Below are 27,668 nucleotides of genomic sequence, written 5' to 3'. Positions count from 1 at the left end.
ATTTAAGTGGTTTATACTGTGTTTATCTTATGTATGCATTTCTCTATGTTTGTGTGTTGGTATATGTGTGTTCATTTATGTATAATGTTTTCTTTTGTTCTTTCTTTTTAATAATTCTTTATCTGGCTTTTCTTTAATACTGTTACCTTTTATTCTATAAAAAGCACTCTGGTCAACTTCTATTTGAGGTTGCTGATCTTGTCACTTGAATATGTCAATTTATACAATTAGAAATTACAGGGTATTTCAAATTATGTGACTGCATGATGACATTCTGCTGAACTGCTTGGTAGTGTGGCTTTTGACATACTGTATAACACATTTTGCTTATAGGAGCAAATAGTAACTGTTCCTCTTAATATTTGTAAAAGTGCATTTTCAAAGTGTTTCTACTGATAAAAACGGGCATAGTTAAAAAAAAAAAAGTAGAAAAAGTGAGGATCCATTAAATTACAGGTTTATTCCTCAGTACAATGTTGTGACTTGTAAGGTATTGGGACAGAGTAGGGGAGGGCGCGGCCCTCAGAGAAGAAGGAAGAAATCTCAGCACACATTGATTTTTGTCTGGCAGCAGCTCATTCCCCATCATTACACACCTACTTCACTGAGGGACAAGCAACTCGAGGTAAGAACACACAACTACCCATCTACCTCTCATCCTGGGGGATTTTTTTTCCTGGCTTCAATAAGATCAAGTGCTGCAAAATATGTGCTGTAATAGGAAAATGAATAATTATAGATAATTTCCAAAACTTCTATTTTTTATATGTTGATTATTTGATTTTCAGTGTCTTTGCACTTTTCAATTCCTAAAACAGCAATAAAAAGCTTCAGTTATAGGTAAAATTAATTGTATTGTAATCTAATGGCATTTAAAAAGAATTTTGAAGTTCCTAAGTTTGCCAGAGGGTGATGTTTAGTAAACCCTTATGTTGCAATACCTGCTGTTAATGCAGTGTAAGAGCTTGCTTATTAGAAAACAGGCATGACATATACTTTATTTTTAAAAGGATGCAAATACTTTGAGCTGTAATTAGGAATTATGTTGATGTGCATCATTGCCTATGAGAGTAGCACGCCTGCTAATATTTTTAAGAAAAAGATACAGAACATGTTTGAGTGATATGCGTGAAGTGATATAAGATTTAAGGACTGCACTGGGGTGTGATTTAGTTAGCTTTAATTAATGAAAGTCACTTAGGTCACTTAGGTTAGGTTAATAAGTCACTAATAAGATATATATATATATATATATATATATATATATATATATATATATATATATATATATATATATATATATATATATATATTACTACACAATATATTGACAGTTGTGTACTGGAAAAAAAATTTAATTCTAGCATCCTGTACAGTGCCACAAAATGTGTGTCTTGCCCTAGTCTGTGTGCTATAATTGCCTCCGGCATATGTGTAGTAAAACTGTACTCTGCTGACTACCAAGTGTAACAGGGAGTGAGGTGTATTACCTCTGAGATGTTGCACTGATAAAGAAGAGCACATGTGAGTGAGCATGTATTTGTACAAGATGGTCACTTCAAACTGTGGTTCGCCCTTAAGCACAAAAAAATCTGCTAGTCTGAAGTTTGTGAGACAGGGTGGTTGCACATGGGACAGTTTTCGTTGGAACTCAGACATTCGGCAGTGGGCTTGTTGTAGCCTGTTTTACGCTCTCTTCCCTCTGTTTATAAGCAATTGCATTCTTGCTTTCTGGAACGGATTATGCAACAACAACATTCTAATGTTTAGGGAGATTTGCCTCACGGCTGGGGATGCACTGCTGCCCTTTGAATTGACAGTGTGTCAGGTATGTTTCAAGCAGAAGACCTGCCTATGCTTACAAGTACAGTGTTTTGACTATTTTAATACAGACTGTAAAACAACTACACACACCAATATTTCGTAATGACCTTGAGCTTCAAAGAAGAATACCAACACTGTTGCAACCACATTGTTTCTGCTACTGCTAATAAGTTGCGTTTAATTATTGCACAACTCTTTTCAGTTACACAGGGTGCTATTTTACTGTGCTGAGAAGATGTATGCCTGCCTCTTTAAGGCACCACTCTTAGTTTTTACCAAAAGCAGGTAAGAACTTAAAGTGAGATATGGAGCGTATTATTCCATTGCATCTCGAGTCTAACAGAATCAAATCGGAATCTGGTGTATACACAAGGTGGTCTAACTACTCTAGATTTGTATTTTTAACATAACACTGCAAGCACACAAGTTGCAGTATACTCAAACATTAAGTGTAACATCATTACACATACCTACGGTCTTTCTTTCTATGCATTCAGACAATTAAAACACCCTATGTAAACTGACTATATGAAAATTGAGATATATATGCTGTACAGTAACACCTGGCATCCCCTATGGTTACCCTAAATGACCATTATAAATTGGATCTTCACACTCACGACAAGTTCTACCACTAACCTCGGTATAATCTTATAGCCTTAGTCTGTATGTCATAATTTAATTTTGACATACATAAAAATACATTCAATTCAAACCAAAAAAAGATCAGCTCTTTTAACACATTATTTAATTGCATACTCCTGTCTTACTGAGAGAACCAAAGGAGACAAGTGTGCTACAAACTGATGCAAGCTATGGGACAGTGTTCTGTATATTTATTTTTTGTTCCATATTTCAGTGTTAATTATTTGTTTTATTTTTTGCCCATGATGAATATAATCCATATTTCAATGTTATGGCTGTTCATATTATGCATATTTTAAAAAATAGCATATTGAATTTAGTTGGTACCATATTAGTAGTACTATATAGTTGGTGGTGCTTCTGATTCTTGCATCAAGCATCCTGGGTTTGAATCCTATGTTCTCTCATTGTCTTTGGGGAGTTTTGCACACTCTCCCCATGTCTTTATGGGTTTTTCTCCAAGTTTTCTAGTTTTAGTCCACATTCCCAAATAATTCTTATAACAACAACTGTAATAATAATAATAATAATAATAATAATAAAAAGAAGAAGGAATAGAATTGTTGATTCCAAATTGGAGAATTGTGAGTTTCAATGTGGGCATATGCCTGAGCAGGCACTGTAATGGACTATTGCTCTGTCCCTCTGTACTTCTGTGTTTCTGTCCCTATTTTTCTTTTTCTGAGGACAACTGCTTATTTTTACCAGGTATTCTCAATCAATACAGAAAGAGTAGCCCAATCATCATTTTTCCACTGATCAGAGAAAGCGGGCAGCACTCAACATATGACATTAAACAGATTTTTCCATTTTAAAGGACAACTGCCTTTGAAATGGACTGCAGTCCCCTCCTTGGCTATATCTTGCCTAATGCTAAGGGTTGCTGGAATTGACTTCTATTCCCTGAGGTCCCAAATAGAACTGGGCTAGTTTGAGAATATTAGCTAATAAAAACAACAAAAATCAAGATGTTTTAAAGGGACATGAGCTGTGCCTATAACCTGTTCAATTTCTAAGCATCAACACACACACAAATCAAAGTAACATTTTTTATTTTTTATGTAGTGCATTTCAAACAGTCAGAACTGATCAGTTTTTTCCTCACTCTGCTATTTTCATCTACACCTATTGTATTTCACTGTTGCGTCTTTGTCATATGTATTGGATTTCCTTTTTTATACAGATCTCTTTACAGGATTCTACTCCATGGTGACGCTTAATCTGGCATTTGACAGTTAAATGTAAACGGAACCATCTGCACCATCATATTGATGCTGAGTATTTTAACTCAATACTGTACATTTCCTTTACATTTTTTAGGTGTGAGGTCTAACAATGAGGTCAGCTCTCTTTAAAGTTGTTCTGTGCATCAGTCTTACAGGGCCACTACTTGGTGAGTACATATTCCTCTGGCTTTCCATTTTGCATTTGTTTCTTGAAAAGATTTGCTTTTCTGCCATGCCCTAAACTTTTTTGCTTATTAGTGGATCTCAGTAGTTGAATAGGTACGTGAAGAAAGGAGCCACATCTTTTTCACAAATTTACGAAGGTAAATTTGCAACCATGTAATATAATATTATTTATTTACAGAGTGTGTAAATGTCATGATAATCACTAAAACTGTCTGAAAAAAGTTCACATAATGATCATGAAAAGACACCCAGTAGATTTTCAGGCACTCCACATGACATTATTCCCTGAAATATACTTTGTACTTCAGAATGTTATCATGCAGTCTTTGAGACTCTTGCAGGTGAATTAGGTGTTTTTCTTGTTTGTATCCTAGAACATTTTTTTTCTGCTTCAAACATAGTTAATAGTGCTAAGTATACTTATAAAGTAAATTATTATAGATGTCATGCCAACAACTGCTTGAAATATGCCCAGTACTCACCAGAATGGCTGAAAGCTAAATTATATGCAGGAATGTAAATGCTTATTTGCCAAAACTGTAAAATTAACTAATGTAGCAAATTTGTATTGTATTTACATTACTGTGAAGCATAGATTTATCTTTTTTTTTCCAAATTATATTTGCTACTTTTCCAGTGGGGTGGTGCACTGGTTAGCATTACTGCCTCACAGATCTTATGTTCTGGGTCCAAATCCAAGGGTTTGAGGATGTTATGTAATGTTATTTCTCCAATTAATTAATTAGTTGACATGTCCTAACACCTTTTAGCAAACAGACACATACATTTTTTTTAAGTTTTACCTGTTGCAGTAAAAATGCACAATAAATGGAAAATGAGGCCTAACATTCATTCATAGTTTGTGACTGGAGATCAAGTGTGTTTCATTATATAGCAAGGATTGTTTTCTATGATCATGTGTGCATCTGAAATAAAGAGAAGAATTTCTTTCTTCCATATCTACGAATAATTCAACCCACATTGTTTCAATGTATATCACCATTATTAACAACAACAATAACACTTCTATAGCACATTTTCATTTACAGAATGAAGCTCAAAGTGTGCTACAAGATGTCAAAGAAACAGTTGCAAGAAAATTAAATTAAAATAAATTAAATTAGTTAAGAATAATTATGAATAACATATAAAAATATATCAATATGCATTTACAAAAATGAGTTATATAATTAGTAGAAAAGTAGAGTCCTTATATAATGTATCATTTTTTTTAAGTCACAACAGATGAGTACATTTTTAAGATCAGTTGGGCAGAAAGACAGAAAAAAATATCACAAATTCCCAATAAACCGTAGAAAAACAAAATCTGCAGGGGTTCCAAGGCCAAAGCCTGCCCAGCTTCCACTGGTTAGCTCTTTTTTGATGGTTTCCTTGCCTTGTCCTCTTTGGTGCAGTGGTATGTTTATTGAAATGTGCCACATGTAGAAAGGCTGAATAAAGATATTGGCAACAATTCTAAAAGAATACGAAAGTAGGGTGGCAAGAAATTCACTAGCCCTTTTTAGTGTATAAGAAAGCCTTTACATCCATCTATCCAAACATTCACCCATCCATCTCTCTATTCTTTTACTGAAACTGCTTAACCAAAATTGCCCTCCCCATTTACTTTCAGTCACAAACAAAAAAACAACACTTAATGGCGTAAAGAATCAACAAAATTTAGTCACCATGTAAAGAGGGTGTCTGCTTATTTATCCAGCTATGCCAATGGTTTGGCTGTTACAGAATTCTTTCCTTTAGGTCAGGGGTGCCCACACTTTTTCAGTTTGCGAGCTACTTTTAAAATGACCAGGTCGAAATGATCTACCTACATGAAAAATGCTATATATATATGTGTAAACCTAAAGTTTAAATTAAGTTCATAGACAGGCTGCCGCTGGCGTTTGTCATGCCCACGGGTAATGCGGGATACAAGTTTAATGAGAGGACGCAGGATATAAACGAGAGTTTTGATCACTTTGTAACTAAGTTAAAATTGTAGGTGAAGGGCAATGCTTATGCAAATTCCGAGAGATTGTGTTTGTGGGGGATTGACAGTTAAGGCGGGTGGGGGAGTCACGTCATCATCTCCCCTTCCATGTACCTCATTTCGCTCTGAGCTGAGCTCTGCAGCTAACGCCGTCTTGAGGAACCAACTTTGTGACGCTGCCACCAAATACTCACAGAAAAATCCACAAGTAAATACACACGCTGTCTCTAGAGTTTCTCCACACTGAATCCTCCAGGCACTACTTACAACAGGTTACATTGATAATCGTGTTACGTTATTTTTAAAATATTTCCTTTTCTTAGCACAAGCACAGCTGAGAAGCTTCGATGCATGTGCTCCATAACGCGTTAAAAAATCACGCATTTAATCACACTTTGCATTACAAACAAAGGGGAACTTCTGTCAATGCATGATTTCCTGGTACACCGATTACATTGATCAGCGCTTCCCGATTCATTTTACCCTTGCACCCCCTTGGTTTGAGAAGAAGTATGAAAAAATATGAGGTTAACATAGAAAAGCAGATCACCAATTGAAGCTTTATGAATAATCGATTCGCCATCAATAATTGTTTTGGTAAAGCCATACTCAGTGTAATCCTCCTTCCATTTTATAATTTTTCCGCCACTAGCCATGATTAAATGAACGGTAAAAAAGTAAGAGCGAAGTGAGGGTGACTTATTCAGGCACACAGGCGACAGCTCAATAGCTCGAATTTGAATATAAGTGGGTTCTATTTAGTCACCAGAAATATCTTTGTTAGGAATGGAAGTTGAATTTAGTCTTTAAATTTCTATGGTAAAGAAAAAGTTATGCAATGATGACTAAATTTAACTATATAAAGTCAAAACTTGTATATATAAAGTCATTCCTGAATATATAAAGTCAAAACTTGATTATATAAAGTCACTGTCGGAATAAATAAAGTCAAAACTTGAATATATAAAGTCAGTGTCGGAATATATAAAGTCAGAGCTGGAATATATAAAGTCAAAACTTCAATATATAAAGTCAGCTCTGGAATATCCATCCATTTCCCAACACGTTGAATCCGACCACATGGTCACGGGGGTCTGCTGGAGCCAATCCCAGCCAACACCGGGCGCAAGGCAGGAACCAATCCTGGGCAGGGCACATGCATTATCATTTTCAAAACATTAACCGAACAGTGTTTTTTTAATTTATTTTTCTGAATACGTTTTTGTTAACTTAGTTCAGTTCAGAGTCGTTTCAATCAATATATTTTGATTTTGACTTTATATATTCAGGAATGAGTTTATATACTCCGATGTTGACTTTATATAATCAGGAATGACTTTATAAATTCCGACGCTGACTTTATATATTCTGACGCTGACTTTATATATTCAACTTTTGACTTTATATATTCCAGCACTGACTTTATATATTCTGACGCTGACTTTATATATTCAACTTTTGACTTTATATATTCAGACGCTGACTTTATATATTCAAGTTTTGATTTTATATATTCGGGAATTACTTTATATATTCAAGTTTTGACTTTATATATTCTGACACCGACTTTATATATTCAGAAACACAATGTATTTGCCTGTTTGGCACCCCATAGTATATGTGTGTATGTATATATGTACACATGTGTATATATATATTTATATATATATATATATATATATATATATATATATATATATATATATATATATATATATATGCCAGCAACACTCATGACAATGACAAAACAATTACATTAACAATCATGTTACATTATTTTTAAAATTTTTCCTTTTCTTTTTCACAACTTCTTTAACACACTACTTCTCCGCTGCGAAGCACAGGTATTCTGCTAGTATATATATATAGAGCAGTGCTTCACAACCTCTCCCAAACCATGGCACCTTTAGTGAAATCTTTTCAGCTAACGGCACACCTTCGCTCTGATATGTAACTACTCAAATTAACAATTTAATCGTGTTTTCGTTTTTGCAACTTTACTGCTCCCCGCATTATCATTTTCATTGAGGTCGTTGATGCTGCTGTTGTTTTTACGTTTGCGACTTTCACTACAGTCGGCCATTTTCGGCGCAAAAAAAAACAAAACAGACAGACAACAGGAAGCAACGTCACTTACCCTGTGGTAAGGAAGTAAATTAGAGCTAATATTTATTAACTAGCCATGTGTGCCCAACTACGTTGCTCATGTTAAAGTTGTCTGTGAAGGGGTCCCTGTTTAAACGCGGCTGGCTGCCAGTCGTGAACTGGGCCCTTTGTCGCACAACATTATGATTTTTTATATGGAAAACAAAATTACAAAAGAAAACCCTTGGATATTGATTCGATAGGAACGGCCTACTCGGAATCACTGTCCGAATCACAATTACTGTATGTGGTGGTGTAGTAGCATTTCTGCTTCTGTCTGTTCACAGTCCGTCTCGTTTTCACGACGCTGTCGTTTCCTCTCATGATCTCTTCTCAACCTTTCTCCAATCTCGCAGGTTGCTTTGTGGCAATCCAAAGAGTAAGGCAATATACACGGAGCAATGGTTATAAAAGAGGGACACATAGGTATCCAGGCTCTTTAAAGCATAAATAGGGATCACTTCACTGACATGTGAGCAAGCCACGGATACAACTGTGAGACGCACAGCACTCACCAGCTACAACGTAACAATAATAATTTCCGGAACGTGCTGTTACGTTGTCATTCATTTTACCCACTGTCTTTCTTTCATTCATATGTTAAGTAGGCATGTACCTTTTATCTTCAGCAATCTCATTCTCTAACCAGGCCTCAGGAGCTAACCAGCATAACACTGTCCACCACCCCTTTCTTTATTCTGCCACATTGTTGACATCCGTGAGTAACAACAACGTATTGAACTGGAAGGTGGTCTACGCATGCATGGAATTCGCGGACAAAGATCATGATCTAAATTAAGATCTCTTTAGTTAATCTAAAGCACAACAATTTGTTTAGTTTGAATGTCTGTGTTTTGAGGTGTGACTGGAGTACTACAGTCTTCAGTAGTATAAGCCTGGAGGAGATTCTTAATGCAATGCCTATGTTTTAGCTGTCTCTCTACTGCCATCTAGTGCTTCTTCTTCTAATTCATTCGCAGACAAACAAAGATCAAGATCCAAATGAAGATTATATATAGAGATTCGTCAGACTGCAGTTAAAATAGGATACACACTGGACTGTATTAAAGCACACAGGTAGCATGACTTTAGTCTTGAGGTGTAACTGGTATTATTATTATCAGTTCAGATCAAATTTTTTTATGTTCTGACACCTGGCAACGGCACCCTTAGTCCGTGCTCACGGCATACCAGGGTCGTGAGGGTTGGGAAGCACTGATATAGAGTATACTTTATACATAAAATATATGTTGTTTTACCTTGCATAACTGAATAACCATTATGGTAAAATAACAATTCAATACATTTATGGTCACTACACTATTTGGATTTAATAGTCTTCATGTGGGAAAAGGCTGACTCGCATAAATAAATAGAGTCGAATAATGCAGTTAAGGAGGTACATTTCCTCATGTTTGGGTACTTTTCCTCTATAAGTTCCAAAACTGTCCAAGAGCCCCAGACTTCAGCTGAATGTCATCCTGTAGTGTCAAAATCTCTTCCTCCACTGTAGAGGAGTTTTAGGTGAAGCAATTTTTGATGTGGGTGAATCACCCTCAATATCTTCCCTAAATGGATAGCACTTAAATGTAGCGAATGGCTCAAGTAAAGCTAAGTCTTGAAATCATCTGTCAAAGTCTGCTAGGCAATTTTCAATCTGCTCTGTGTAGCGAATGCTGTCAAGTTGCGCACACACCTTCCATTGCGTCTTCAGCTCTGACGCAAGGTTTTGGATGTTCCCCAAATCAAGGTGCTGCAGCTTTGAAGGCAGATGTTGCATTTTTTGTTTGAAAGCATTAACTGTGCTAATCATATTGACCATGGAGTTTTCTTTTCCTTGCAGCTGTAAATTAAGCTCATTCAACGTGTTGGTCAGATCGGAAAAAAAATGCCAAGTCTAGCGGCCATTGATCGTTATTAAGTTGCTTGTTATCTGCATGTTTAATGACAAGGAGAAACTCCTTTTTCTCCGGCCAGGGATGTGAAATCTCAGCACGAATTTCTCCTTAGCCATCTGCCTTAGTAAAGGCATCTTTTTATCATCTCTCCATCTTGGAAGGACTTCTTATGCTTAATGATTGACTGACTCACCCAGAATGATGCTTCGGTGAGTCTGCCTTTCCTTTTGAATTCAGACGAGTGAAAAATGATGCCAGTCAGATTAAATGCAATTTTAGTTCCCTCTCCTTTCTCTTTCTCAGATCGCTTTTCAGAAGGAAGTCAGTTTCGTAGTTTTTATGAACAGTTCAAAAGTGTCTTTCCACATTTTCCTTCTTCGGAATAGCAATGATAGATTGACAGATCAGACAAACGCACTTCGAATGTGACATTGTGAGAAAAAAAATCCTCTTCCAATTCCACATTCAGCCCATAATCAACAATTTTTTTTTTAAATCCCTTCTTTAGTCGATATAAATTGGAAGGCTAACTAGATCACTTAGATAGCCGGAGTTTTGCAGTAGCTCGCACGTTTAATCATGCATGCGGGATGACCAGTGTGTTAAAAGAAAAGAGATCTCAGACTGGCTGCCCTGTATGTCAATCAAGTGGCAAATGCCATAGGGAGGATATATGATAGACTAACATTTAAAAAAAATTTTTTTGAATGCAACGCGATCTACCTGTACTACCTTTCCGATCTACTGGTCAATCGCGATTGACACATTGGGTACCCCTGGTTTAGAAGTACAGTATATTCTGTGCATATTCATATTTTAAACAAGATATTCATCTGACACAACCGATTTATTTTTTGTCCACTAAAACTAACAATAATTAAATGACCAAAATGTTACTAAAACTAAAACGCAGTTTAGTCAGAAGACTAAGACAATAACTAAATCAAAATGTATTGTCAAAATTAACACTGTGTTGGATATCATGGCCAGCGTGTACACTGGTACTGTGAGTTCTGTGCAGAGTAGAGGCAGAACTTCTGCATTTTTCCCAGTTGATTCTGGGGTGCGTCAGGGGTGTGTTTTTGCTCCTACTCTGTTCAGTGCTTGCATGGATTGGATCTTGCGCAGAGTTGTGAGCTCCAGAGGCAGTGGGGCATCTGTGGGTGAAGAAAGATTCACTGATCTTGACTTTGCCAATGATTCTGTGATCTTTGCAGAGTCAAAGGAGGCTCTGATCGGGGCTCACGGGAGCCTGAGCAAAGAGCCCGAGTGTCTGGGCTTGCGAGTAACCTGGATAAAATACCAAGATCCAGGCCTTTAATTACCTCTAGAGCACAGCTATCAGCGGTGTGTCTGTCTGCAGACCTCATTGAGAGGTTGACTTAACTTGGCAGCGACATTCATGTCTCTGGTGACTATTCCCATGTAGTCAGAAGACAAATTGGGAGAGAATGGGAGGTCATGAGGTCACTGGAAAGGGGTCTGTAGTGCTCCCAATATCTTAGCAAAAGGACAAAGGTCCAAGTTTTGCTATAAGTTTGTGAGACATGGACACTATCCAGTGACCTGAGACAAAGACTTGACTCTAGCAGTATCGTGTCACTTCAAAGAATCCTTGAATACTGCTGATTTGACTTTGTGTCACACGCGCGGTTGCTCACAGAGTCCCGAATGAGGCATTTTACCTGCATTGTGAGGGAGCAACAATTATGGCACTATGGCCATGTGGGGCGATTCCCTAAGGGTGGTCCAGCTCACAGAATCCTCATTGGTGAGGACCGAGTGGCTGGATCAGGCCAAGAGGATGCCCACATAACACCTGACTGCAGCAGAGAGGCGGTAATTTCCAGGTTACTGGATCGTGTGTCTGGCTGGGTGATTACCAACCAGGATCCCGGACTGTTTTGTCGTGTGGTGGGTGCAGCGATGCGCTTTATGATGTTTGCCATTGTGTCTGATGTTCTTCTCCAATAAAGCTGTTACGTTGATCTATTTGTTTTTTTGCCTCCACACTACTCATGAGATTTTGATTACTCCACTAAAAGCAACTCTCCTTTACTTTCATTTGATTTATTTGTATTACATATCCTGACACACTCAAGAGATTTTCAGGGGTTCAGCACCCAGATATTGTGTTATAATATAATCTTCCTGAGTGCTGTGATGAATCTTTGTCTACTCTTCTTTAAAATTCTTGAACTGATTAGACTGAACTTTTACTCCAGATTTCTCTGTGGTGGATTTTCTATAAAGCATAGCAATCTTTAAAAAGTCATTTGCTCTTCTTTTGCAGGTCAACAAGGAAATGCTAAAGAGGACAATAGCAAAAAGAAGGTGGGTTTGGGTTCCCAGGACATAGACTAACATACAGGATTAAAGTTAGTGACAAAAAGAATAAACCAAACTGGTTTGACAAGTTGTATTTATATTGCTCTCATATCTTTTATGATAGATTGTATGTGTGTTGATATGCTGCCAGCAGCAAACCTTACACAACATTTTTTAATTAACTGCATTCATACCCAAGCTAGACTCAGGTTGGGTGGAGAACAAAAACTACACAGTCAACTCTGAGATAATCCAAAAGTGGGCCCAGCAAAATGGAGGCACCATAGTACCATTAGATGATTATGGCTGCTTTAGCTCTTTACTCTTATTTTTAAATATGTAAGCAATTTAACATTAAATTTGCCAGTAGTAACAGTGTTGCTTATAATTGTTTGCTGAACATGTCTACCAGACAGTTGTATGACAGGGTATAACTGAAAAAAAACAAAAACAAAGGAATACCAAACATAAGCCTTCATGAATACAAAGGAGATCATGATGACCATTCACTGACCTAGAACTATTCTTGGTCCTGATGTTGGTTGTGTTCAGAGTACTTGCCACAGGGTATTTCCTAATTTCAGTAAAGCATCCTTAAATTGACCAAAGAAACTTAAATATCTTAACACTTTTGGTTAATAGATATAAAGTAACAAGTTAACAAGGCCTTTTTCTTTGTTTTATTTTATGTTTTTATTCTTTAAAACAAAATGAGATACATTTGCATTTTATTCTATAAAAGCATAATACGTCTCTATCTATCACTATGGCAATGTTTATGATTGTCGATTGCCAGTTTCTTAAAAGAATAAAGAAGCCCAGGTTTCAGAGCTTTCAAACTTGTAAAAATGCTTCATAAACCCTTTAAAAGGCACCTGCACTCAGGCTAAATCAGAAGCGATTGACTCTGCTCCTCAAGACTGTATGATGGTAGCAATGACAGGTACAGTAAGTGAGGGGGTGAAAAGAGACATACAGATTAATGGTGTTCTCAAAAAAATCTTTTAAGGTTCTGCAGGTCTATACCTACAAACAATAAGACAAAATAACTAAACAAGCACAAGATAAATAATCAGTTGCCTATTGCTTCATAAATTCATAGCCTCTTATATTAAGGTACTATGGGAAATAAGATGCTGCACCAAAAAAAGGAAGAATAATTGTGCAGAGAAGCAGTGGCCCAGTTTGCAGGAAAATTGGCACCCGTGAGAAAGAGAGAAAGGCCAACACCCAGAGTACAACTTCTGAGAGTAGTAAAGAGAGTGAGGAGTCTTTCTCTATATTATAAATATTCTAAAATGTTATTGATTAGATTCTGCCAGGATTTTAAAAAGTTATGAACAGATCCTCTAAGACAGAATTTGATTTTTTCCAGTTTCAAATAGTAAATAACATCAGTTACCCACTGACTTAAAATAGGTGGGCTGGAATTCTTCCACTTGAGAAAGATAAAGATAAGTCTACATGCTAATGGTGAAGTAAAGGCAATTCCAGTTTGTTTGTCCTTCTCCACTTTAAGCCCATCTGGGAGCACCCGAAACACAGCTGTTAATGGGTTAGAAGGGATTGTGACACCAAGGCTGTCTGATAGGCATTTAAATTTTTTTTGTCCAGAATGATGTTAATTTGGTACACGCCCAAAACATATGGCCTAGTGAAACTGGAGTTTGATTACAACATTTGCAGGTTGAATCTTGTCCTGGAAACATTTTGGACAATTTTAAGTGAGATAGATCTGCTCGATAAAAGATTTTAAGTTGAGTAATTGAATGCTTTGCACATATGGAGCTCGAGTGAATTCTGTGTATACCTGCCTTTCACTCCTTTTCTGAAATATTGAGTAAGAGATCCTTTACCCACTGTACTCGAGGATCTTTAAAAGTAAGGGGCTTTAAAATGGTTTTCTATATTATAGTAATGCTGTCTGAGTCCCCAAGACTGATCAGTATCTCTTCTGGAATAAAAAGAGGTAGGAGGTGATGAAAATTGGACAGATTTCTTTTAGCAAAGATTCTTATTTGGAGATAGTAAAATAAAAAATGTGTTGTCATAGGATGCAAAGATATTATTTATGTATAAATCTCTGAGATGTACTGTAATCCCATATGTTTTCCAAACAATAAAAACTGTGTAAGTTTGAGAGGGTGGAAAAAGGTGGTTATCATTTAGAGGTGCCACAGATAAAATATAGTACTTCCTACATTGGTTCCATATTCTGAATGAATGAAGCACAATTGGGTTATTAGAATATTGACAACACCTTGTATTTACTGGTGTACAAAGTAAGGAATATAAAGAGGTACTGTAGAATTTCATTTCTATTGCAGACCAAGCTAATGTGTGTTCATCTATTTGTGTCAATGTCCAGGTTTTTATAGCTAGTATGTTTGTCACCCAGTAATAAACTTGAAAATTAGGTAGAGCCATCCCATCTTCTGATTTAGGTCATTGTAGGGTTGCCTTTTGGAGGCGTGGATATTTCGAATTCCAAATGAATGAGGTTATGATTGAATCTAATTTCTTAAAAAAATATTTGTGGCGCAGAGGGTAGCGCTGCTCCCTCGCAGTTAGGAGACCCAGGTTCGCTTCACTGGTCCTTCCTGCGTGGAGTTTGCATGTTCTCCCCGTGTCTGCGTAGGTTTCCTCCGGGTACTCTGGTTTCCTCCCACAGTCCAAGGACATGTAGGTTAGGTGCATTGGCGATTCTAAATTGTCCCTAGTGTGTGCTTGGTGTGTGTGTGTTAACGCCCAGCGTTGGGCTGGCGCCCTGCTTGGGGCTTGTTTCCTGCCTTGCGCCCTGTGTTGGCTGGGACTGGCTCCAGCAGACCCCCGTGACCCTGTAGTTAGGATATAGCAGGTAGGATAATGGATGGATGGACATTTGTTAATGTATATGGGGATGTTTTGAAATAGAAACAGAAGCTTAGGGAGGATATTCATCTTGATTGTTAATTCTCCCTGCTAGACCATCTATGCACATCTTGTTCAATTTTGTCCATTTTGTTGAAAAAGAGCTTTATATATTTTACCCGTAGATATTTAAACTGATCTGCAATGATAAAAGGGGAGGTGTCCAATCTAATATTGTTTGATAGAGAATTTGCTGGAAAAAGCACACTTTTGTTCAAATCAATCTTGAGTCCAGATATCTTTTGAATTTTTTTCTAGTACAGTTAAGGGTGTAGGCACAGAATATTGTGGGTCTGATATGTGTAGTACCTATATATCTGCATATAGTGATATTTTCTGTTCACGTCCTCCTCTAAAAATTACATTTATCTCAGAAGCATTTCAAAAGTGAACAACCAATGGCTTACTGTAGATTGAAAATAGAAGTTGTCACAAGGGGCATCCTTGTCTAGTACCTTGTTCTAATTTGACGTAGTCTGAAATAATGTTGTTAATACAAACAGAAGCTTCAGATCTTCAAATCTTTGATCAAATCAAGCATCTATCTATCTATCTATCTATCTATCTATCTATCTATCTATCTATCTATCTATCTATCTATCTATCTATCTATCTATCTAAATCTTGCAAATACAACACTATTGTTATCTCTGATCTGATCATGGAGCTCATATCACTAGGCCCCACATTCTCATCTCGTAGCTGGTGTCTTAACACCCTGTTATTAGCTGACAAGAACTGCACAGAGTTTACTGTATATCCAAGTTCGCAATGCAATATCAGTAATCACCAAACACACACGAAGACAGAATCCCTGGCCATTAAAATATAACTTACACATTTAGAGACTACAAAAATTAGAGAAACACTTTTTAATCACTGTATAGCATCAAGTCAATGAAACTTCTGGGATATTGATCTGGTCAGTTAAGTAGCAGTGGGGGTTGTTAATCAGTTTCAGTTGCTTTGGTGTTAATGAAATTAAGAACAGGGGCAGTAGAGGGGCAACAATTAGATGACCCCCAAAACAGGAATGGTTTAACAGGTGGAGGCCACTGACATTTTTCCCTCCTCATCTTTTCTGACTGTTTATCCACTAGTTTTACATTTGGCTACAGTCAGTGTCACTACTGGTAGCATGAGGCGATACCTGGACCCTACAGAGGTTGCACTGGTAGTCCACCTTCTCCAGGATGGCACATCAATACGTGCCATTGCCAGAAGGTTTGCTGTGTCACCAGGAGACAGTCAATTACTCTAGGAGAGATGGACAGTGCAGCAGAAGGACCTTAACCCATCAGCAAGACCGGTATTTGCTCGTTTGGGCAAGGAAGTACAGGATGAGCACTGCCAGAGCCCTACAAAATGACCTCCAGCAGGCCACTGGTGTGAATGTCTCTGACCAAACAATCAGAAACAGACTTCATGAGGGAGGCCTGAGGGCCTGACGTTCTCTAGTGGGCCCTGTGCTCACTGCCTGGCACCGTGGAGCTTGATTGGCATTTGCCATAGAATACCACAATTGCAGGTCCACCACTGGCGCCATGTGCTTTTCACAGATGAGAGCAGGTTCCCCCTTAGCACATGTGACAGATGTGAAAGGGTCTGGAGAAGCCATGGAGAATGTTATGCTGCCTGTAACATTGTTCAGCATGACTGGTTTGGTGGTGGGTCAGTGATGGTCTGGGGTGGCATATCCATGGAGGGATGCACAGACCTCTACAGGCTAGACAACAGCACCTTGACTGCCATTAGGTATTGGGATTAAATCCTTGGACCCACTGTCAGATTTTATGCTGGTGCAGTGGGTCCTGGGTTCCTCCTGGTGCACAACAATACCTGGCCTCATGTGACAAGAGTATGCAGGCAGTTCCTGGAGGATGAAGGAATTGATACCACTGACTGGCCCCCACACGTGCCTGATCTAAATCCAATAGAACACCTTTGGGACATTATGTTTCGGTCCATCCGACGCCGCCAGGTTGCATCTCAGACTGTCCAGGAACTCAGTTATGTCCTGGTGCAGATCTGGGAGGAGATCCCCAGGACACCATCCGTCGTCTTATTAGGAGCATGCCCCAACATTGTCAGGCATGCGTACAAGCACACGGGGACCATACAAACTACTATTTGTACGATTTGAAGTTGCTGTAATGAAATTTCGGAAAAATAGACTAGCCTGCCACATCATTTTTTCACTTTGACTTTTGCGGTGTCTTTGAATTCAGCCTTCTGTAGATTGACAATTTTCATTATCATCAAACAATGTGGCATCCTTTTGTTCCTAACACAGGAATGTCCAGTTCATATCAGTAGAGATATATAGCATGATTTTGTCCCATTGAGATTTGATATGTTTTCAAAGTGTTCTTTTAATTTTTTCAGCAATTTATATTAACCCGTAAACACTCTAGAAATCTTATTATCTTTGGGTGCAGAAAAAATAGAATGGGATTACCTATTCACCACTTTGCATAAATTTGGGTTTGGCCTGAACATATGTGCATGGATCAAACTACTGTATACCAGTCCAGACTTTTTCGTATTTTGTAATTTAAAAAAAAAAAACTTACATGAAAATGATGGCTGCAGGACACCAGGCTTCAAAGTTTAAAGTGCTGGCCATAATTTGGTACTTGTAGTACTCAGTATCCTGGGAGAGCACTGATTTGTCTTCAGCCACAATAGATTGATGGAATATCAGATATTTACCATAAATCCGAATCTGGAAAAATGTTTATGAGTTTGACAGCAACCTCTGTAAATTGTGTGTGGACTTTAGACAGGCCTGTGATGAAGTGAACACATTTAAAGTTTACAATTCTTTCCAAGATTTTGGCACTGCAGCAAAAAATACAGGAAATAAAAGTAACATTCAAGATAGTAAAAGTTTAGTCAAAGTAAAAGAGAGACTTGTCAGGCAGATTTAAAGTGAGGACTGTCAATGTAAAATGAGGACAGTATCATTAATGCTGTCAATGATACTGATGAACCTTGGTGCTGGAGAAGGTCATGCGGCAAGTGACAACAAATAACCCAGAGGTCTCAGGTGTTTCTTTAGTTTTAGGAATTGCTTTTTACTTGTTTTCTTTGGTTTGTGAATGTGGGTTGATAATTGCTTATTTGATAACTGATTTTTTATTTGCAAACTCCCTTTCTTTTTGACATAATTAAACCTTGGGGGGCAGGGCCTTTCAATTACTCAGGTGTTCTTTCCTTTGTGTAGTCACTAAAGGCTTCTCTATTTAGTGTGTTTCTGCTCTCAGTTTAGCACTGGTGGACTGAGGACTTTCTTTCTGCCTGGTGTGTCCCGTCACTTAGTTAGCCCTTTCTGTCATGATCAGGCTTTTTCTTTTCGATTTTTTTATAAATCGACTTTGACTGTATTTTAGATGTTTTAGAGATCGAGAAATCTCGCGGTCATGTTTAATTGGTGCTTGATATGATTCTAACAATATTAAAAAGAATTAGTGTTCTCCTGTAATGCCAATTTGTTTTTCTTTTGAATGCTGCCAATATTAGGAATGTTTGTGGGCAGTTGCTATGCCATTGCTAGGAAGGCTAGCTCAACCAGTGGAGTGCAGTGTAACATTTCCATGTCAAGAGTTTAAATGTTGCATTGTGAACATCCTGGTTGTCCTTAATTAAATTCTACTAAAAGACCGTTGTTCTAGATTTTTCTTTTTATATAGTGGTATAATACTGAAATCGAATAATGAAAATTCTGGTCACAGGGCTGCTTTTTCCTTTAGGATTTTGAGCTGTGAATTAGCCTTAAGAACTGGAATTTTAATTTAGTATTTAGCATCTTAGTAGTTGGTCAGCTCTCTGTGATTCTTTTCTCTTATGTATCGTTTAGCTTTCTTCTCTCAGTAAGTCTTTTATCTCTGATTTTGTAGTACCTTTAAAATGAATTAGATTTTTACTTGTTTATGTGAAGTTTAAATTTTTTTAACCTCTACAGGTTTGTTGTTTGGTTGGTTAATTTTCCCCATTTTTCTCTTAATTGTTCTCTTAAGTATTGAGTAAATCAGTTCTCTAATTAGTTTATTGAGTTATTTTTCTGAAGGGCATTTCCTGTAGTGTACTGGTGTCACACTCTGATCTTGGTGGGATGTAGCAGTTTCAGGTTTTCATTCCAAAAACTTTTTAATGAGTAAACAATTACCATTGTGAATTTAACATTCTTCTTTTTCCTTCATTTTAATTGACTTCCTTTTGTGATTCAGAACATTTAATTATTTTTTTCTTTCTTAACTAGCTTCTAAACAATAATGAGGTGGTAAGCGAGCCAACACATGTCCAGCTAAATCTGGGGTCTCAGGTTCAATTTCTGATGGGCTGGCCATTTTCTGTATAACTAATTCTTTAAATGAAAGAAAATTCTTGTTGTTAATGAAACCTGATATTTAAGTCTATGGCCTGTTAGTGCTCTAATTTTTATTTAGTTATTTTTCTTTTCTTTTCTTTTTCGGCATCAAAGTATTTAACGAAACAAAGCAAAGCAATATGTCTGTGATATTTTTTTCTTTTCAAATGTTTTATAAAAACAAATATTATGTAATAACACATAGATATAATGGATTATGTTAGTCTGTACATTGGCTGATTCACTTGAATCTCATTATTTTTGGTTGATTGATAAAGAAAAATAAAACAATTAAAATGCAAGTCAATTAAAATCAAGGCAATAAAGAAGTCTTTATTAACATTATTAATTAGTTACTAATGAAGAAAGTATATTGAATGAAGAACTATATCAACTGTGGCTCCTCGTGATCTGCGTTTGAAACTCCTACAATTCAGGAGATAAGAGAAACCACAAGTTGCAGGATTTGTGTAAGCCTACTAACGTGCAACTATTACTAAATTGTGGGCAAGTGAACAAAAGAGGACTGAAAAAGGATATAGAGTTAAGTGCTTTTATTACTAAACTAATATGGGAAACACAAATAAACCACACAAAATGAAGAACTTTAGAACTCCCTGTTATAGATAATGAGGTGCTGCTGTATCTGACAAAGTTTTTTTATTCACTTCCTTTCTTTCAAATAAATTTCACCATCTCACCTCTCTCCTTCATGTCTCATTTTCTTATGCCAGAGAACTGTTGGCTTCTCCACACCCTTTGATTATAATTCCATGCCCTTAGCACCCTTTAAGCATTTCTTCTCTTGAGATGCCCCCAGGCTGCCATCTGTCTAGCACACTAGGGTGCTTCTTCCAACTTGGGAATTGGACCAACCATTGGACCTTCCACTCTCTCCGTCTAAGGCTAGTGTCTAGTTTACTATGCACAACGACAAAAGTTACACTCCCTTCTGGTCTCTCAGGTTTGTTACTGCATGGCCTACATCACTTTATACTGGAGTATGCCTGATTTTGAGATAGCCACCAGGAGGCAAGTTACCCAGACTCCTCTGTTTCTGGCCTACCACCTGTCTATTCTGATGTTTTCTTTCTCTTTCTTGCTGACTAGTAGCCCCCTCATGCTGCTCACAGCTACACAGGCATAGCACATGCATAGATGCACAAGGAGATGGATAGATACAAATAAATATAAGGTCAACTTGTGTGCTTTGTGGCTGAATCCTTGTTAGATCTGATCTAAGGATGAAAGGAGAGTGAACTGACTGAAAGATTTGATGTTCAATCTCAAACATGTGGAGAAACCTTCTATGTATTATTGGTGCACCAGAATGATGGTTTAGTAATGCTATCCTAGCCTTCGTCTATTCTTTATACACATCCAGTATTATTTGGTCTGATGGATGAGGCAGCAGTCAGTAATGACCTGGACACATTTACGCATGGTGTTCTTTATGTCAATTATCCTGAGGACTAATTAAAAACAAGGAAGAACTCATTTGCATACATGTATGCACTTTATCTTTGAACAAAACAATTTGTCATCAACGAAAAAATATCCACAATTTGTATGTGACACTTTAATTGGATTAAGCAGGTTTGTAAATGGATGGATGGCTCTTCTTGTCATTTCTAGTAATGGGACAGTAGTTGTCACTCAGCCTGTTGAATAGGTTATTATCAGTGATTTATGAGCTTATCAATATTCATGTTCATATATGTATATATACGTTTAATGTTTTGGATTTTACTATTACTGTCTTATAATTGGAGAAGCACACTGTACAGCCTCAGAGCTTCTGGGTTCAAATTCTGACCAAAGCACTGCATGAATTTTTTTCACTGAAAATTTCCATTTTGATCCCACATCCAAAAGACATGTATGGTGGGTTTATGGACAACTTTAAAATAGCCCAGAATAAGTTAGTGTGGGTGAATGCGTGAGTATGTCCTGTGATGGCCTCTCTTTCCATTGGGTTCTGGCTTCTATCTTATGCACAACATTACCAGGATCAACACTTGTTTTCCATTTCCTTGATATGCTTCTAACCTTGAGTTTGAATAAGTATGCAATGTGTAAATGTTATGTCACTGTTGATGTAGAATTTCTACATTTACCCAATGTCTACCTTGGTTTTGCCTGGGTGCTATCAAATAAAGTTTGTTTAATTTGATTGGTTACTTTGGTGCTATTTTGTCATGACAGTGACTGTGGCATCGATTTTAATATGGTGAACGTCATAGCAAAATAAACCCATCAACTCAAACATGCGAGGTGAGGATAAAAGTAGTCCTCATTCTCATCTTAACAAAAGCACACTTTGAAATATTCACCAAATTTGTACAGTATATACAGTACATAGGTAAATGTGCATATATGCCAAGTTGGTTTCACCCTTTATTCAATGCAGCCAGAATGGCTCTGACTTCAATTATCTTTTAGAAGAACAACAACTACAACAAAAATGGTTAGTAAACAAATGGATTATATTGTCTGAATCCTTATCTATACACAAAGAAAGGTACTCCATGAGAAAGAATTAAATTAAATTAATTAGCTTTGTTGTTTCCTTGCACTCTAAATTGGAAAGCATGTAAGAAAATGTATGGATGGAGATTCGATTCATTTTTCTTAATATGACAATATTGAAAGTTTCATATTTAACACTAAATAATGTAACATTTTATCTATGTGTTAGTCAGTTTAAGCTGAATTATTGTGGTGTCAGTATTCTTGTATAGAAGTATACCAAGCCTCAGTAATGATAGCTCATAACATTTTTGCTAATAACTAGAAACTTGTTCAAATTTAATCATGATAAATATTTTATCATTCATAACCTCTGTGTTAAAAAAATCAGAATATAAGTAGTGAGAGGAAACCATTGCATTCATCAAGGTTATTCTATCAGTTTTCAGCTTATTTGTCCCAGTACCTTTAAAGTTGAAATTGTTTAGCTATATACCTTAATATTTTCTTCTAGATTTTGTATGTAGAAGTGCTTCTGAGTTTCCATCTTGATTGCACTCCATATTCATTTTCAATGTTGTTCTCCTGCATGTGGCTAATTATTTAACTTACATAATTTTGGTGGACCAGTTTTATCAACACCCATCAGAATTTTATAGAACTGGGTTTATAGCTTCTCTGGTTTAAGGCTTAAAAAACTAGGGTTCCTTTGCCTACCAGGGGCTGTCTACTTGGCTGTTCTTTTCTGTTTAGGTTCTAATGTTGTTGTGTAATTTTTCTGATGTGCAGCCATAAATATTTACACTGTAAACATTAAATAAACAGATATATCAAGTGATGAGAAATGTTTGGTTATTCTTTTGAAGCGAGAAGTACATCTTGTAGACATGGCTTAAAATGTACAATACTTGTAAAGCCTTTAATACTGGCGCAAAGCTTTAGAATTAATTTGGTAAGTTCATCAGAAGTACAGTGTGCCACTGTTGTAGGCATCTTAAACTGAAGCAGCAGAGTTGCTCCACAATGGTAAGACTTCTCAATGATAATCATATGCCAATACTATTGACCATATCCAGAAAGATATAATTAATAGATTTAAAAGAAACAACAGGTACAAGAGAATTTCTATTTGTGTACCTAACTTTTTTTAACCTTGTGTATTTCGAACCTGCAGGGGAATTGTGAAGGATGGGAGAGTTCTCTACAAACTCAGCTTACAACCCCCGATAAGTTTTCTGAACTTCTGCAGACCTACATGAAGGAGCTGCGCAGTCTCTCTGCGAAGTGTGTGGAATCATTTAATCTCACACCCCAGTCGTCAGCTGTAAAGGATCTGTAAGTCTACTATGTCTCTAGATGTTAAACATATTGTAAGAATTAACAATGATCATTTTCCTAAAATATTTTACAAATGCACTAATTTATAAGTTATCCTCACAATTGTTAAGTGTGAATTAATTGGCTGGTTTACTAATCTGTAAACTTGACAACACAGATCTGAAATTATCATTAAAGTTGAAACCTTAAAAAACTCTCTGCTTTCACTTAAGATCACAAAATGTCCCCTAATGTTCAGAAGCAGCATATTTCTGATCATTGAATCTTATAAGCTGGAATGTTAAAGGTCTCAATCATGACCTAAACAGAAAAAAAAGTCTAGTGTAAGCTGCCTTAGGTCAGGGTATTTATTTTCATTTACTTCATGAGGTAGACGTACATAATAAGCAAGAATAGTCACATTAAATATTTGAAATATTAAACAGTGAGCTTTATTTAAATGTTTAATGTCTAAATACTCTCAATAGAAAATTGTATTTTTTTACCCTAAAAAAGTGCTTTTCTGAATAAATGAACTTGAAATAGTATAACACAATACCTCACTTTTGTATGTTTGAAAATTGTTACATTTTGGCTTTTAGAGGGCTAGGACCACTGCTAAAGAATCGGATGTCAAAAATATTATCATTTTTGTGATAATCAACCTTGAAATAACATAAAACAACAATCCCCATGTTTATTTTACCATTTCCCATGTTTTCAAAGTTTTGTGAAAAAGAGTAACTTTGACTCGTATCCCATTAGAGGTTCAACACTTGGGGTTTGTTGATGTGGCATGCACAACTTCAAGTACTTCTGATCATTCTTGCTGAAGACACCTATTGGTTTACTCTTTGTCATAAGGATGTAGTTTTCTGCACAAAATGTGGGCCAAAATTGCATAAAAATAAGACTTTGCTTTGGGTCTAGAAGGCCAAGAAAGGGTGTAAACCCCAAAAAGCTTGATGTTTTGCTGGACAAAAAAGACTAATGTAATTTCAAAACATTTGATAAGTAATTTTTACAAACACAAAAAAGTTACAGTAATCCCTCGCTATATCGCGCTTCGACTTTCGCGGCTTCACTCATTCAATGGGTCTTTTAATTTATGATACATGCTTCCTCAGTTTGTTTGCCCTGTTTATTTCATACAAGGGACGCTATTGGCGGATGGCTTAGAAGCTACCCAATCAGAGCATGTATTACGTATTAACTAAAACTCCTCAATGATATAAGATATGCTTCCTGCGCGGTGCTTCATTGTTTACTTTTCTCTCTCTCTCACCCTCTTTGACATTCTCTGCGCCTGACGGAGGGGGTGTGAGCAGAGGGGCTGTTTGCACAGAGGCTGTTTGCCTAGAGGATACGGACGTTCCTCTACAAAATGCCGCCTTATCATGGTCCTTCGGCATACTTAAAAGCACGTATTGATTTTTTGATTGCTTGCTTTTATCTCGCTCTCTCTCTCTGACATTCTCTGCTCCTGACAGCGCTCCTTTGAAGAGAAGGTATGTTTGTATGCTTTTAATTGTGAGAAAGAACTGTCATCTCTGTCTTGTCATGGAGCACAGTTTAAACGTTTGACTAAAGGGTATTATTTCATGTCTAGAGGGCTCTAATAATGTTAACAGTTTGGGAGAGTTTATAAGGGCTTAAAATATATAAAAATAACTATACAAACATATGGTTTCTACTTCGCGGATTTTTATCTATCGCGGGGGGTTCTGGAACGCAACCCCCGCAATCGAGGAGGGATTACTGTATCTTCCATTTCACAAATTTAAAGGTTAAGATAGACTTATAGTTGACTCACCTAATAATTAAGGATTAGCTTCAATTGAAAACAGACTGGATCAGGCAAACATTTCAATCTAGCTATAACAAGAAAACTAGAAGTGTGGGAATTTTAATCGATAAAATAATACTACTTGCAGTAACAAATGTAGCATCCAATCCTGTAGGGCGATATGTTAAGGTGACCAGAATTTTTTGGGCCAATCCGGGGACATGGGGGGTTAGAGGAGCGTAGACTACTCCCCTCGTGTTCCGTGATTGAAGTTCTCCCACCACTACCGATGGAAAACTTTGAGTCGCACATGCTGCAGATCACAACAGAAACATCCGGGGTCGGAGACAAATACGAAAATTCACGCTGAAGTCCATCATTGAACTGACAGTTCCTTTTAGCACTCATGTTGAATCGCAGGGATCACAGCCCCAAAATGCAGAAATAACAGGTGGAACAGGCCACACGTAGACACATCCACAGGCAGAGGCAGATCACGTTGTGCCTCCCTTAGAATCTATAGATCACTAGTAGGGACTCTAAACACTACAGAGTATAAAACGAAAGCTTATCACGTGATTTCTCGCCAAAGTTGCAGGATGCGGTAAAGCATAACATCCGTCAAAACACTGCACACGCTCGCCGAGATCAAATTATCGTGGTGATGAGATACATTCAAAAAAGTGAACCAGCTGAAACCGGGGACGAAATCTTAAACCGGGGACATGTTTCCGAGTGGGGACAGTTGTCTGAAAAAGGGGACTGTCCCCGGAAAACGGGGACGGATGGTCACCTTAGATATGTCACAGTGGTGGAGATTGTGATTCTTGTAAGCATATACTGTATGCACTTAATGTTGATGATAGAGAAACTAGAAGAATTGCAACCCGCCTTCTGATGAGTAAGAGAAATTGTATATTATCTCAAATTAGAAAAAAAAAAAATAAATCTTTTATAAAGGATATGTCCACAACATGGCAAGAATACATTAATATTATTTTAGAATAAGCATTCCAGGCCTGTGATTGACTCTGTTATGCTATTAACAGTTCTACTAATTGTACTATCCATCTAACATGGGTTAAAATCTAAATTATCAATGTAGACCTCATTGTTAACATTTGCAGTGTACCATGTAATACATTAGCTCTGTGTTATACGCTATTTGGTAAGGGATTTGTAAAAGCTTGTAAATATTTAATATGCACCATCTATTTGAATTACAGAGACATAGAAATCAGATGGACACATAAACACACAGGCGCTAATCATTTTATTAAGGTGGATTATATTTAAAAAGCTAGATGAGTTTTTCTTTTTGCTTGCATCTCTTTTCCGTTCTCTTTCTCTTGTGTAGAAGTTAAATCTTATTTTGCTTTTTTTCTCTTCTGTATTTCTATTTCTTTTTTGTTTTCTATGTCTTAATTTTGAAGTAAATGGCTTGTAATGGTAATATTATTATTATTATTTGTTTGAATGAGTAGTATGGCATTTTAATGTTCTGCCTTTTGAAAATGAAATTGAAGCATATTCATTTACAAATTTACTAGAGGATGCAGGCATTAGCTTAATCATTCTAAAAACTGGAGAGTTGTAAACAAATTGGAACAAAGGCCATGTAGTTATGGGGATTATAAATTACCTATTCATAGTTTTTTTTTTTAATTTACAATACAGTATATGAAACCAATTGAATGAACTACTTGGATAAGGGGCATACTGTACATCATCTTCAAAATTAAAACAAAACTAAGCCATCAAATCACCAGAAAGTGCAATTAACTGTCAATTACAAATAACAGAAAGCCTGCAGTACCAGAGTTAGAAACACCAAAACCGATCATTTTTGAATGAGTATTAGAATAAAAAAGAAGTTTGGTTGTTTAGCTGACGTCCCCTTAAAGATGTTAGAGGCTCATTGAGGTCAGGTCAGGTTGGGGAGCATGCACTTGTACAGTGTGTTGCCACACCCACCACACGATGAAACTGCTCGGGATCCTGGTTGGCAACCCCCCCAGGCCAATCCTCCAGAAATGACCATCTATCTGATGCAGCCAGGTGTTAATGTGGACGTTCTGTTTGCCCTGTTACATCTTTTCAGGTCCTCAACAATGAGAATCCTGCGAGCCGATAACCCTCAGGGAATAACGCCACATGGCCAGTGCTAGTGTTGTATCTGACACTCCCTCACAATGCAGTTAATGTGCCTCATTCGAGACTCCATAAGCAACTGCTCATTCGATAGAAAGTCAAAAAATTCCCCGAACAGACACAGTACCGAAAGAGTCCAGCCTTCATCTCAGGTCTCTGGATAGCATCCATGTCTCACAACCATATAGGAAAACAGGAAGCACCAGGACTCTGAAGACTTGAACCTTCTTCATTTTGCAAAGATATCGGGAGTGCCATATACCCCTTTCCAGCAACCTCATGACCCCCATTCTCCCAATCCGTCTACTGACTTCATAGGAAGAGTCACCAGAGACATAAATGTCATTGCCAAGGTAAGTAAACCTGTCGACAAAGTCGACACTCTCTCCGCAGACAGACACACTGCTGATGGCTGTGCCCAAGA

At 37.1% G+C, this 27,668-nt stretch overlaps 1 protein-coding gene across 1 annotated transcript in view; it reads left to right on the top strand.

The window, feature by feature from the left end:
* The first annotated feature begins 530 nt into the window (after positions 1–530).
* LOC120529640 (otoancorin-like) overlaps positions 531–27,668 on the top strand; it is a 149,236-nt gene continuing 122,098 nt past the window's right edge. The window contains exons 1-4 of the mRNA XM_039753623.1: positions 531–625; positions 3,790–3,862; positions 12,208–12,248; positions 23,165–23,325. Of these exons, the coding sequence (XP_039609557.1) occupies positions 3,805–3,862; positions 12,208–12,248; positions 23,165–23,325 (260 nt within the window). The 5' untranslated portion in view covers positions 531–625; positions 3,790–3,804. The remainder of the gene's footprint in view (positions 626–3,789; positions 3,863–12,207; positions 12,249–23,164; positions 23,326–27,668) is intronic.

This window comes from Polypterus senegalus, chromosome 1 (genome assembly GCF_016835505.1).
Source record: "Polypterus senegalus isolate Bchr_013 chromosome 1, ASM1683550v1, whole genome shotgun sequence".
NCBI classification, from domain to species: domain Eukaryota; kingdom Metazoa; phylum Chordata; class Cladistia; order Polypteriformes; family Polypteridae; genus Polypterus; species Polypterus senegalus.
This window is presented reverse-complemented; position numbering and strand designations above follow the sequence as displayed.